The 14,641-nt window shown below is 42.7% G+C and overlaps 1 protein-coding gene across 1 annotated transcript in view; it reads left to right on the top strand.

Annotated features, from left to right (window-relative positions):
* Positions 1–14,641, top strand: part of ptprr (protein tyrosine phosphatase receptor type R) — a 197,044-nt gene that overhangs the window by 56,264 nt on the left and 126,139 nt on the right. Inside the window, exons 4-5 of the mRNA XM_078567910.1 lie at positions 2,196–2,306; positions 3,761–4,023. Coding sequence (XP_078424036.1) covers positions 2,196–2,306; positions 3,761–4,023 — 374 coding nt within the window. The remainder of the gene's footprint in view (positions 1–2,195; positions 2,307–3,760; positions 4,024–14,641) is intronic.

Raw genomic sequence — 14,641 nt, 5'->3', positions numbered from 1 at the left:
TCTTTTCTGTTTATACCAATCTTTCACTTGGATGTAAATTTCCCATTGTCTTACCAGGTTTTAAACATCACATCTTCTGACAATAACATTTTCATCCCACTAATTTTATTAGTAATATAAATACATTGCTTGGCGTCTCCCAGCTAGGTACAAGATTTTACTCACCCTTTTGAATGCTTTATTAAAAAATGCAAATTTCCCCCTTGACACTTATGTTTCTAAACTTCCCCATGTTTATCTAATTACCATTTCAAACCAACTTCTTTCTATACCTAAAAGCACCCAGACTAACTGGCTTTAATCCAATTAAGATACACACACATGCACACACACAGACACCACTAAAGTCTATGGGCAGAATTTTGCATTTGGTGTGTGAGGGTGGGTCCGATACGCCGGAATGCAAAATGATGTGTGATGATGTCAGGTGTGCGTCCTGATGTCATCGAGCTGTCCGCCGATGAGATAACAGCGGGGACGGCGACTTCCTGCTTTCCCTGCAGTGAGAATTGGCGAGCTCCTCACGGATGCATATGTAATGAGCTGAACAGTGCAAGATTGCACGTGGTCAGCCATCCCTCCACACCCCCAGTGGAAACCACTCCCACTACTGCTCCTGTCTCGAACTTAGACTCCGAATGGAAGATTCCGGCCAAAGAATCTGTGTTTCAGTATGCAACAACTGGCTGGCATCCCATGCTCCTAAGTTCTCTTCAGCAAAGCCCTGCTGAAATGGATACTGGAGGAGGACAGGACCAGAACTCTTCAGGTAATGGAGCAGTCTGACCAAAGAAACGTTCAGGCTTGGGCTGATAAGTAGCAGGTAACATTTGCACAGCACAAGTGCAGCGCAAAGATCATCTCCAACAAGAGAGAATCATGTCTCAATGTCTCGTTGACAATCAATAGTATTGCAACCACTAGATCCCTCACCATCAATACTCTGGGGGTCACCATTGACCAGGAACAGCTGCATCAGCCACATAATACAGTAGTACAAGTTCAGGTCAGAGGCTGGGTTTTCTGTGGTGAGTAACTCACTGTTTGACTCCCAAAGCCTGTCCACAGTATGCAAGGCACAATTTAGAAGTGTAGTGGAATATTCTCCACTCGCCTTGAGGAGAGCAATTCCAACACTAAGAAGTTCGATACCATCCATTGGCACCCTATCCACCATCTTAAACATTCACACTCTCCATCACCGGCGCACAGTGGTAGCAGTGTGTACTATCTACAAGATACACAGCAACAGCTTGCTAAGGTTTCTTCGAAAAGCATCTTCCAAACCTGCAATCTCAACATCTGGAAGGACAAGTGCAGCAGACACTTGGGGGCACCACCACCTGCAAGTTCCCCTTCAAGCCACACAGACTCTGAATTGGAACCATATCACTGTTTCCTCATTATCAGTGGGTCAGAAACCTAGGGCCCCCTACCTAACAGAACTGTGGGTTTACCTACACTACACGCACTGAAACGGTTAAAGAAGGGTCACGACCACCTTCTCAAGGGCAATTAGGGGCGGGCAATAAATGGTGGCATTACCAGCAAGGCTCACATCCCATGAAAAAATACAAAAGAACATGCTTCCCTGTGTTAAAATAGCTTGCTGATGCTCACTTGTCTAGAGTTACATTTGAAAAATGGCTACTTAGGTGAGACATTGGAGGTTACTTGGTACCCGTGGAAGCAAAGGCCAAAAGGAGTCAATGTCCAATGAAAGGAAGCAGAAAGGGAAATGGCCTGGGAAAGATTAATATCAACTAATGTTTAACTAGCTCGGCAAAAGCCGCATCACTGGACTTCACAGGTGCTGCAAGAAGAAATCTTGTGATGGCCAGGAAACCAGATTCTTAGAGTGGGGTGTTCTAGACACAAAAAAGGCATTGAAATCCCTTTAAAACAATTAAATGATTTTTTTTTTGCATAGGATTAGAAGTGTTCCTGTAAGCTGGTCTGTGTCTCTGGCTTGACTTTATTTGAAATTGTTTGAACAGGTAAGTGGGAGAATTATGTTTCCAAACCAGATCAGTAAATATTTTTGGCAAGTGCATTTGTCTGAATTATTTTCGTGGTTTGCAGTTCCTAACTGTGACAGGTGCGTACATTACAAGTTTAGTGTCGTGAAAATAAATCGCAAGATAGAACAGATATTTAGCAGTCCGGACTAATATCAATCTTTTGTTTCTTATCAGAAAAAACTTCTGCATGGAGAGCATGGGAGGGATGGAATCTGGAACAAAGAAGGTGTCTATGCTGTTGTTATATTCCTCACTGCCTTTGTTATTGTCATTACATGTTTAATGGTAAGATTCCTTCCTTTAATTGTGTATTTTGCAATTAACTGTGCTGGTGCATTGTATTTTAAAACAAAAAAACCTATCTCTCATCTTGTGTGGTTGTAATTAGAGTGTTCATCGTGCAATTTATATTTATATTGTTACATGCGCATCATCATCATTTGTGGGGCTGCAGCTTTGAGAGAATTTTGCTTTTTTCCCCCATATACTTGTTCAGAAATGTTCAAAAGTTCATTCTGCCAAAACTGTGAATGAAAATAAGTACCAAGTCGCTTAAAGACTTGAGGTGGAAATTCATCCTGGCCCATGGTACAAAATGGTATCGATTCCATTGCATTCAGTGGAATTAAACATTAGGTGCCGCATATAATGGGATCCAGTAATACCCATTTAGTGCCACCATCCAAGTCAAATTTCTACCCCATTATATTTTAAATATTTCAATTTTATGGTTGCAAGATTTTTGCCTTCCACTGGGCAAGGCCACAAATACAGACAGATGAATGTTTGGCCCAGTGATAAAATGCGAACTTGGTGGAAAAATTGATATTTTTCGTTTGGCCGTGGCAGTGATGGTTTGATATGGTTTTGCATTCCTGATCCTCCTCATGTTGAGTTCTGATCTCAGCTACATCATCATGGGGAAGGGGTAGCTGGAGACCATAATCCCCTTCCTACAGGGGGAGAGATAACCCAAGGAGATCACCTCTATAAACTGTCTGGTAAGTAATGTTGAAGAGGCGTTGGAGAAATCTTGGGAGTAGCTCTTCTGCCCATTCACTAGGTGGGAATGGAGTATGATGCAAATGGAATGAAGACAGCAGATGAGGGGAATTGTTTTTTTTTTAGTCTCAACATCAAAACAAATCTTTACAGATCTTCACTGTCTTGGTAAAGTTACACATTACATGACTAAAACTCTACTCTGAGTAGATTATTTAAAAATAATTGAAGACCATATTTTATTTGAAATCAGGATGGAAAATTGTACTTGAGTGGTTTCCCACCGCCCCCACCCCTACAATATAGTTCGATCTATTTGGAAGCCATTAAGGAATTGCAATACAAAGTCTAGCTTGGTATCATTTTTGATGTTGTGTTTGCCAGCGTACAAAACAGAGTAGAAGTAACATGGTTTAGGGGCTGAAAAGATCTATATTTGTTTCAATGATTTAGACAGAATTACATAGAATATACCACTTGGCCTAACCAGTGCATACCAGAATTTATGTTTCATTGGAGCCTCCTGCCTTCCTTCCTCATCTCACTCTATCAGCATAACCCTTTATGTCCTTCTCCCTCATATGCTTATCTGGTCTCCCTTTAAATGCATCTACTTGATTTGCCTCAATTACTTCACGAATGTTCATTCCATGTTGGATTTGGCAGGAGAAGTTTTATTTAATGCTATGTTTAATTCACCTTCTCCGTAGCTAAATGCTTATTTTTACATCTATCAGTTTCTATACAGGTTGAAAGAAAAACTTCACTTTCAAATCAACCAGGATAAACAACAGCATCAGTCAATCGACCTTTCTTCTATTCCTGTGCAGCAGCCACAGCCAGAGGTTAAAATTGCAAACAGTGTGGTGCAGCCTGGGTCTGTCCCTGGCACTGTAAGTGTTAACATCGATCCCCAGGGTCAGCCTGTACCAGAGATCAAGCCATGTGTTTCATCTGGTCCCTCACCATTCAAAATGAAGCCAGCTTGTCTTCAAGAAAGGTAAAAGATAAACTCAAATAAGTGGAAACAGGGTAGAATGAGGAGAAGCAGATTGTTTTATCTGCTTCATGACCTACTTCAAAAAGAATTAAAAATTAGCACCAAACAGCAGTTGTAAATGGGTCACTTATAACAGGGTAAGTAATTAGCGTAAACGTTTATTAGAGTTTTGTTTACATTAGCACGACAGATTTGGTTTTAATTAGGTGTGTTATTAATTAAAGTATTTGTGGTAGTGGAGGTGTCAAAGCTGTTAATGTGAGGGTGGCTTGGATCTAATGTATCCAAAATTCTGAATTAGTGAACATATAAATGGGAGTCAGAACACTGAGTGACACAATATAAAACATGTTGGGTTTATATTTAGAGAGATTAGCTTTGAAGTGTGGCCTTACCTAGTACCAAATGAGTTGACCAGTGTGTGAATGGAAATGAACTTCACTTGGATACATACACATTGGCTGGGATTTTCCATGTCCACTGGTGTTGGGCGTGTTTGGTGGGGTGAGCGGACAATGTGGCGAGAAGGCCAAAAATCGCCGTGAAACCAGTTTGCAGTCGTCTGCTCAGGCCGTCAATGGGGGGCCATGTTTCCCCGCCATCAGATGTCGGGAACCTCATTATAATACATCAGCAAATCATTATAAGGCCAACCTACCAGACTTACCCACCAACCGCAACCACCCCCCACCCCCCCCGCCCCACATGGGATTGTCCACCCACATCAGCTAGAAAGCACGGTGACATGTTTCACAACAAGGCATGCACATGGTGGGCTGAACTTCGCTCGGGACTTCAAGGTTTGTTTGCCTACCTTGCTTCGGTCAGCATTCGCAGTCATCAGCGCCAGGCTTCACAGACAGCACCACATCACTTTTAGGAGAGCTCACGGGCAGGTCTCTACCTACCAGATCAGCCACATGTGGGTGGCTTTTCAATGGCTGCAGGATTAGGGCTTGCTAGGGGAAGGGAAGAGGCTGTAGGACGAGAGCTGTACTGGGAAAGGAGGGTATCCCAGGGTGTGTGTGGGGGCGCATCTTGATCTGTGAAATTGGCCTCAAGATGGTGAGGGCTGAGGAGGCAGTCTCCTGGGGAGATGAGGCCAGATGGAGATGTGTCGGTGTGTGTGTGAGAATGGGTGGTGATGTCCCTTGAGCTGGCAGTGAGTGAGATGCCTGTGAATGTGTGATGGGCTTGAGTGTGTGAGCTGTGAGTTATGAGATGGTTGTCACACCCTGGCTGAACAAATGAGATCATTCATCCTCTACCTGCCTTGGATGGCCAACCTCTTCCGTGCAGCATTGGCACTGATCTCCACTGCCATCGCCTACCAAGCCAGAGTGGTAATGTTGCTTCTCCTCCTGCGGCCAGAGCAGGGGTAGGGGGCCTCCACGGCGTCCAAAAGGCACTCGAGGGCTGTAGTCTTCTTGCCTTTTGGGGCCATTTCTCCTTTGCTGCAGCCCTGTCTTTAAACGTGGTGCCTGGCGTGATGAATTGGCGAGGTGACAGTGTGGCAGGCGAATGAGAGCCCGCTTGCCATGGAAGCGGCATGCATCCTGGGAATGCACAATTAACGCGGTTTGGGACGATACAGTGTGAAAAGCCGCCATTGTGGCCAGCGGGTAAAACGTTGTTTCCCCCCACCCCCTCCCCCTGCTACCTCACTTAGTGCAAATCTGGGACGATTCTGCCCATTGAAGCAACAAACTAACACTTGGTAAAAGCCCCAATTTTAAAGGTTGGAGTCAGTTCAGTGCATGTGAGCCCCAAAATGGTCAGCGCACACGGGGAGTCTAGAGGACTGACTGACATTAATGGCAGGACCTCATTTACATTAATATTCCAAGATTTGAGCTCTCAACCTGGTCAGCGGGTGGGAGTGGGAATTTGGTGACAGGAGGCCTCAGCCGGGTATCAGTGGGAAGAGTCCCCAGCTGTCGGTTAAAGGGAAGATCAGGGTGGAAGGTAGTTCTGGCCATGGGTTGGGAGATAGGTGGAGCTATCTGAGAGGCCCAAGTCCACCTTGACAGGCCTAAAGGAACACTCCTGCTCCTCTTTATCCACTAAGAAGCTTAAAATTAAACTTTTTACACATAGGCATCTTCTGTCCAAAATCCACAAATGTAGAATTAGCTTTTCAGGGCCAGTGAGGGTGTATGGGTGTAATTATGAAGTTAATACATTGGTAAAAGTTCAGTAACACCTCATTCAACAGGGTAAACTTTTTCATATATTTTTACATAGTGGAGGGGTGGACATTCCCATCAATTCTATTGACAATTCTGTTGATTTCCATTGATTGAAGGCAGATGGTGCCTCAATAGTGCATCCCCTGGTGAAGGATAGAATCACTGGCAGCAACATCTGGGTTTCTGTGTTATTCTGCACATGTGCAGGCCCCTGAGGTTGCTGTCAGTTTCAGTGAAGTGACGGCAGCAAATGGTGACAGTTTGGTCATTACTACTGCAAAACCCTGGTCATTATGCCATTAAAACCGAAGACATTTGGCTTCTACTTCTGCCCAGTAAAGATTGACTTGTAACCAACTCCCACCTTCTTAGAGTGAATTCTTAGCTTCTGATCACACTTCTGGCAACCACCATCACCTCCCCCAACACTAGTAAAAGACTGCCAACAATTCAATGGTGCCATTATCTCCGAGGTCCTTGGGGAAAAAGGGCATTTGAACAGCTGAACTAGCAGCTGCAAACTATTAACAGTTTCAACTGTATATAATGAGGTTAGAAGTCTTTACATTGAGGGTTGTGAGGGTGTGGAAGGTGTTGTAGTTAGTGATTGAAAGTGAGATTGTCAACATTTAAAAGCAAGTTAGACAGGTCATTAAAGGAAAGGGGGATTAAAGGATATGGCGAGAACATGGGATAAGAATTAGTGTTAGTGTGATGAATAAACACCAATATGGACAAACTGGGCCAACAGACAGTGTTGTGACTGTCATTTTCTAAAGTCATATCCAGTCAATGATATTACCACAGAAACTAGAATTGCTGTCTGTTTTACAGGGTAACGATGGTGAATGCTAACAGTTTGCCATCATTACAACCACCAAATCCAGGGCTATATAGTTATACTCTAGAGTACAAAGCCAAAAACTACTTCAATGATGTTAACTAAATTAAATTGAGCAGTTTCATACTTTTTGTTATGCAATTTGTCATCAATATTATGTCTACAATTATATAATTCTTATTTCCATTAATATTATTCCATATGATTATTTTGTGTTATACATGCCCTGAGGAATGGGCTTTAATGTAAATCGATTCTATTGCGATCCTATGTTAATAAAATATGTAGATTGATATAAGTTAGAAGTGTAGAGATTCTGTCACTCTTTTCCATTTATCCTGTCGAAGCAAAAACTATTCACGTGACATATTTTTCAGCGCGTGATCCAATTTTTGGAAACCATTCTCCAACCTATTTTTTGAAATACTGTTTTCATAATTAGTAAACCTTCAATGGGAATTGAATCTACACTCCTACAAAGAACACATTTGTAAAAACTGCTCTCCAAGTGTCTAGGTCACCCTGGCAGCTGTGACATGTCTCTTGTGGCTTGCACAATGTTTTTACTTAAATCAGATCTCTGTTAAGGTTTGCAGGTTCTTAATTAGTCTACGTCAGATTGGGTGTGTAACAGACTTACTGAAAAATTAGTTTTTGAAGCTAAGGCCATACATTATATCAGTTAACATAAAGCAATGCAGCAATTTAGTACATTTATAGATTTACTTGTAGTTGTATCAGCTACAGAATTCATATAATAGACAACAGTGAAATTGAATTTCAATCTGCTAAGTGAGTCTCCATTGTTCACCAGTTTTCCCACCCACCTTGGTGAAAATGTACAGTTTATCAAGACTCCCCAATTCTTGATTGCGTACATAGAAGACAGCAAAACCCCAGAAATGGGAATGAAGTAATATACAGTGTAAAGTGAAGTAACAGAAGTTAACTTGAGCTGTGATCTATGTCAGGCAGAATTTGGTATGAGAGGACTACAGTGCAAGAAATGTTTCATACAAAGATTTGTTCCACAAGATAATTGGAGCAAGGTGAATGGAACTTGATTGTAAATGATTTTGCATTTAGTGAAGCTTCCTAAGGAGATGTAATACCATTGCTACACCATTTGGAATTTTTGAAAGATTTTGCAAGCAGCATTTCATCATAATGATGCTAAAATTGGTACTAAAATAGGAAGGGAAGGTGTCATATCAGGTTAAAATTTCCCTTCATCTTTGCAAGTATCCAGTCACATTATTTTCTACTTCAAGCATGACAACTGAAAAACTAAGATAAGGATAAAGCATTGTGGAAATGGCTTCTCATTTTGTTTTATAGTGCCTGTGTCAGATCTTCTCGCCAGGAGAATTTCATGTAAAGGTGTTGTGAGCGGTGGCCGAGTTGGTACTATTGATAGAGTTGATCAGCAAACACTTCTTGGGTGGAAACTTTAAGTTTATTTACAGGGTATTCAGCAGCAACTACAGATCTGCTTTCAACACAAACTCTATGGGGAGAATTTTGCACTAGGTTGGTGGGCGGGCCCCACTGGCTCAGCGGTGGGCGGGCAGCCGAGCTCCGCCACCGAAACGGGCCCCGCCGCCATTTTAAGTGGGCGGGCCAATTAAGGCCCGCCCAGCAGCCTGCCCAACGGAAAGCACTATGCGCTTCCTGTGGGAGGGGGAGGGATTCCCCACCTGTCAAAGTACGCTCTTCTCCCTGAGACTAAGTGCTGTCTCAGGGAGATTGTTGAAAGTTTTACAAACTTAAAAAATAGAAAAATAAAAAAATTATTAACATGTCCCCCTCATGAGACAATGTCACACGAGATGGGACATGTTAATAAATATCACATAAAATTCATTAAACATTTTTAAAGTGGACAAGAAACCTCATCCCACCAGTGGATGAGGTTTTATGTTTTTTCTATTGCCCGCTGGGGCTCTTGGCCTGCCCGCCAACCTTAAGGTTGGACGGGCAGGGCCTTTAACTACCTTAATTATCCTGTCAATGGCCTTAATTGGGCATTGACAGGTCGGCGGGCGCTCAGCTGATTTCGCTGTCCGTCCGCCTTACTCAATATTTAAATGGGGCGGGATGATGTCGGGGGTTCCTCCCGATGTCATCCCGCGTCATTTTCCCCTCGGCGAGTGGGCCCCGCCCTCAAATTGCCGACGGGAAAATTCAGGCCTATGAGCATAATTTTCTGCCTACCGGGTGGGCGGGCCTGACCCAATCTCCGGCGGGCGGGGAGCCAATCACCGCCGGAGAAGCGGGCCCCGCCGCCATTTTAAGTGGGTGGGCCAATTAAGGCCTGCCCAGTGTGACTCCCGGTGGGAAGCGCTATGCGCTTCCTGTGCAGGCGGGGTGGGGGATTCCCCAAAGAGCGCACATCTCCCTGAGGCTAAGTGCAGCCTCAGGGAGATCGCTGACAGTTGTAAAAACAGTAAAAATAGAAAAACAAAATCCTTAACATGTCCCCCTCATGTGACATGGATGAGATTTCATGTATTTTCTATTCCCTGTCAGGGCTCCTGGCCTGCCCACCAACCTTAAGGTTGGACGGGAAGGTCCTTTAATTGTTTTAATGATCCTGTCAATAGCCTCAATTGGCCATTGACAGGTCGGCGGGCCCGCAGCTGATTTTGCTGTGCCCCAACCTTCCTGAAGATTTAAATGGGGCGGGTTCCGCCCGACATCATCCTGCATAATTTTTCGCGTTGGTGAGCAGGCCCCGCCCCCTGCTCGCCGATGGCAAAATTCAGCCCTATCTCTACACAACCAACAACTAACTACTGACTACTGAGGTAGCCCACTCTACTCTCCTATTGGGTACTAAAGATCATGTGATCTTCCTTAACAAGCATTATGTTTAAAGGTATATTACACACTAAATAAAACCATAATTACCTCAAAAGGTCTGTCTTAGTTAACAATCCATGTAGCTATAGACTGCGAGACCCCAAAGATATTGGTGATAATTCCAAACTCTTTACTTCAAGCTCATGTGCTGGCAAGTTGACATTTTTTTTGGATAAAGAGAATTCTAACCTGCTGAGAGTACGTTTTCCAACAAGAGGTTCTCATGTTAATTCGATTTCAAATAGGTAGGCCATTATTTATAAAGAATCCTAACATTGGTCAATAATTGTAAAATATTTACCCTGCATGTGGATGTCTGTAATACACTGACTGTAATGATAATGTAACGCTGAGAAGTGTATCAATGAATTTGATAATGATGTACATTGATTTGAGGAGACATTGATAAATGCCTTGTTGTTCCCGAATTGCACACATGTTGCAAAAAATTCAGCTCATGAATCTGTGCATCAGTCGTGAGCCCAGAAAAGGTGTTCTTAATTACACTGTTGTTGCTGAACCAACTGTTTAAATTTAAAGTTTCATTGTGAAGGAGCATCTGATCATCCACGAAATAGATATACAATCTAAAGGGGCCTTTTTCTGGATGGCAAGCTGTAACTAGTGGGGTGCCACAGGGTTCGGTCCTTGGGCCCCAACTATTTACAATCTATATTAATGACTTGGATTCAGGGATAGAAGGTACTATAGCTAAATTTGCAGATGACACCAAAATAGGTGGGAAAGTAAGTTGCGATGAAGAAATAAGAAATTTACAAATGGATATGGACAGGTTAGGTGAATGGGCCAAAATTTGGCAGGTGGAGTTTAACGTGGATAAGTGTGAGGTTATCCATTTTGTTCGGAACGAATAAAAAGGCGACTTTTTGTTTAAATGGAGAGAAACTTCAGAATGCTTCAGTGCAGAGGGATCTGGGTGTCCTCGTGCATGAATCACTGAAAGCTAGTATGCAGGTACAGCTGGTAATAAGGAAGGCAGATGGAATTTTGGTATTTATTGCTAAAGGAATAGAGTATAAAAATAGGGAAGTGTTGTTGTAACTGTACAAGGCATTGGTGAGACTGCACCTGGAGTACTGTGCACAGTTTTGGTCCCCTTACTTGAGGAAGGATGTTGCACTGGAGGCGGTTCAGAGGAGGTTCACTAGATTGATTCCAGAGATACGGGGCTTGTCTTATGAGGAGAGATTGAGCAGTTTAGGCCTATACTCGCTAGAGTTTATAAGGATGAGAGGAGATCTAATTGAGGTATATAAGATGTTAAAGGGGATGGACAAAGTAGATGTGGAGCGGATGTTTCCCCTTCTGGGGCATTCTAGAATGATAGGCCATAGTTTTAGGCTAAGGGGTGGTAGATTTAAATCAGAGATGAGGAGGAATTACTTTTCTCAAAGGGTCGTGAATCTGTGGAATTCACTACCTCAGATTGCAGTGGATGCCAGGACACTGAATAAATTTAAGGAAGAGATAGTAATGAGTTGAAAGGTTATGGGGAGAGGACGGAAAATTGGAGTTGAGGCCGAAATGAGATCAGCCATGATCATATTGAATGGCGGGGCAGGCTCAAGGGGCTGAATTGCCTACTCCTGCTCCTAGTTCTTATGTTCTTAATCTCTAATATTAGGGGGCATCTAACTATCCTGTCAACAGTTGGAAGCTGATGAACTGAGGCCTGCAGTCGTGTTTGAGCACAAATGTGTGGGCATGTGCATTTGCTCATTCAACAGCTTTGTGGTTAGAGAGTAAAAGTGCAACTAACTGCTTGTGTCACTGTTAAAGGTGCACAACAGATGACATGTTCTACTACACTAGGTGTTACCATGTACATAAATGTTCACACTGTGCAACCTTGAGGGATTGGTTTCAGATACTTGGGATAAAAGCAACACTGGAACTTCTGACTCTATATGAAATAATTACTCCTCCCCACCCCCAAAAAAGCAAATCATCCATGGTGACAAACAATTTTAAATAACCTGCTCAAATCTCTGCCCAAGTGACTTCAAGGCAAAGCCACTGTAACAAGGATGAATAGCTTCTCATGCATCTTGAACCTATTCTGGATCCCACCAATTTGTCAACCCATCAACTCAGATTGAGATTGGCATATCACCAGCTTCCCCAAATGCTTTCAACGTGCAAGAAACCAGAGATAGCATTTTGCCAATTTGTATGGTCATTTTTAACATTCCTTCTGGTGCCTTCTAATTTATTGCCAAGAAATTTGAAGTCTAAGATTGCCCTCTAGTGGGTAGAGCTGGATATTAACTCATGTCAGCTCAAAATCTTGACAATATGGTTTGTTACAATGTAATGTAATGCTCCTACTGGTTCATATGAACATACGAATTAGGAGCAGGAGTAGGCCACTCAGCCCCTCAAGCCTGTTCCACCATGTATAAGATCATGGCTGATCTGATTTTAACCCCATGTTCCTGCCTACCCCGATAGCCTTTCATCCCCTTGCTTATCAAGAATCTAGCTACTTCTGCCTTAAGTACATTCAAGGGCTCTGCCTCAACCACCTCTCGAGGAAGAGAATTCGAAAGTCTCACAACCATCTGAGAGAAAAAAAAAAATCCTCTTCTCTCTCCTAAATGGGCAACCCCATATTTTGAAACGGTGGCCCCAAGTTCTAGGCTCTCCCACAAGAGGAAATATCCTTTCCACATTCAGCGTATCAAGTCCCCTCAGGATCTAATATGTTTTAATCAAGTCACCTCTTACTCTTCTAAACGCCAGCAGATACAAGCCTTGCCTATCCAGCCTTTCCTCATAAGATGACCCATCCATTCCACGTATCCATCTAATAAACTTTCTCTGACCTGCTTCTAACGCATTTACATCTTTCCTTAAATAAGGAGATCAATACTGTACACACTACTCCAGATGTGGTCTCACCAGTGCCCTATACAACTGAAGCATAACCTCCCTACTTTTGTAATCAATTCCCCTCACAATAAACAATAACATTCTATTAGCTTTCTTAATTACCTGCTGTACCTGCATACTAACCTTTTGCAATTCGTGCATGAGGACACCCAGAGCCCTTTGCATCTCAGAGCTCTGCAATCTCTCACCGTTTAAATAATATGCCTCTTTTTTATTCGCCCTGCCAAAATGGACAACCTCACATTTTCCTACATTATACTCTACTTACCAGACCTTTGCCCACTCACCCCAACCTGTCTATATACTTTTGTAGCCTCCTTACGTCCTCTTCACAATTTACTTTCCTACCTACCTTTGTGTCATCAACAACCATCCCATCGGTCCCTTTGTCCAAATCATTTATATAAATTGTAAAGAGTTGAGGCCCCAGCACTGATCCCTGTGGCACGACACTTATCACAACCAGAAAATAAGCCATTTATGCCAACTTTCTGCTTCCTGTTAGCTAGCCAATCTTCTATCCATGCCAATATGTTACCCCCTACACTATGAGCTTTTATTTTCCACAATAACCTTTGATGAGGCACCTTATCAAATGCCTTCTGAAAATCTAAGTACAACATACCGGCTCCCCTTTATTCACAGCCCCTGTAACTTCTTCAAAGAATGCCAGTAAATTGGTTAAACATGATTTCCCTTTCATTAAGCCATGTTGACTCTGCCTGATTACCTTGAATTTATCTAAGTACCCTGTTAGACGTCTTTTATAATGGCTTTTAACATCTTCCCTATGACAGATGTTAAGCTAACTGGCCTATAGTTTCCTGCTTTCTGTCTCCCTCCCATATCTTGTAGTATTCCATAATATCTTCATTATACTGTTTAAGAATTTTCCTTTAACCACCTGACAATTGTAGAGGGCTGTGAGTGTTAGAGCTGTTGCAGATAACAGCATCATCAATACCAAGAAACGTATTTTTGAAAGGCCATTATGTTTAGATTTGGAATTCTATTGAACTACAAGATAAAAAATAGCCAATTTGTACGTCTTCGCACAATAGCCCCAGAATGAACATGGAGGCTGCTGGGTGTGGAGGTTTTTTGGGCGGAATAGCCCTGGAATGAACACAGAGGCTGCTGGGTGCAGAGGTTGGCTGGGCAGAAGGCCTGCCCAATTTGATCCAGCACTGGATCCAAGATTTTTTAAAAAGGAATAAAACAAAAAACAGCCCTCACCGCTCACAATCCCCACACTTCCCATGTCCCATTCATGCCAACCCATTGTCTTCTCATGCCCCCCTACCCACCCCTGTGATCCCTCATACCCTCCATGCCAATCTATGCCCCTGTACCCACCCCATAACCCCTCACACCATCTATGCCAACCTATGCTGCTCTACCCCACCCCCTTTATAGTCCCTATGACAATTCATGCCAACCCATGCCCCACCCATCAACCTTTGCCCTTACAACTATCATGCCAACTTACCCAGTATCTACCATAGGCAAACCTCAGGACCCATGTTGATTAAATAAAATAAAGTTCTAAGTTTCTGTTGCAGATTATTTTATTTTTTTAAAGCACTCGCATTCATAAAAACTCATTCATTACATTTACCAGTCATGCAGCACTAATCCAGCAATGGTAGACCTCAGGTTTATGTCAATGTACAGAGTGAAATAACAAGGAATGATATTTTTTTAAAAAAAAAACACTCCAGACATTTTTTCAAAGATTTAAAGGGCAGGAGTTTAAATGTTTTTACAGCTTGACAGTTGGCTGAGACAGCTCATTTTGACACTTTTGACAGTT

Source organism: Cetorhinus maximus, chromosome 22 (assembly GCF_964194155.1).
Source record: "Cetorhinus maximus chromosome 22, sCetMax3.hap1.1, whole genome shotgun sequence".
In the NCBI taxonomy this organism is placed as follows: Eukaryota; Metazoa; Chordata; class Chondrichthyes; order Lamniformes; family Cetorhinidae; genus Cetorhinus; species Cetorhinus maximus.
This window is presented reverse-complemented; position numbering and strand designations above follow the sequence as displayed.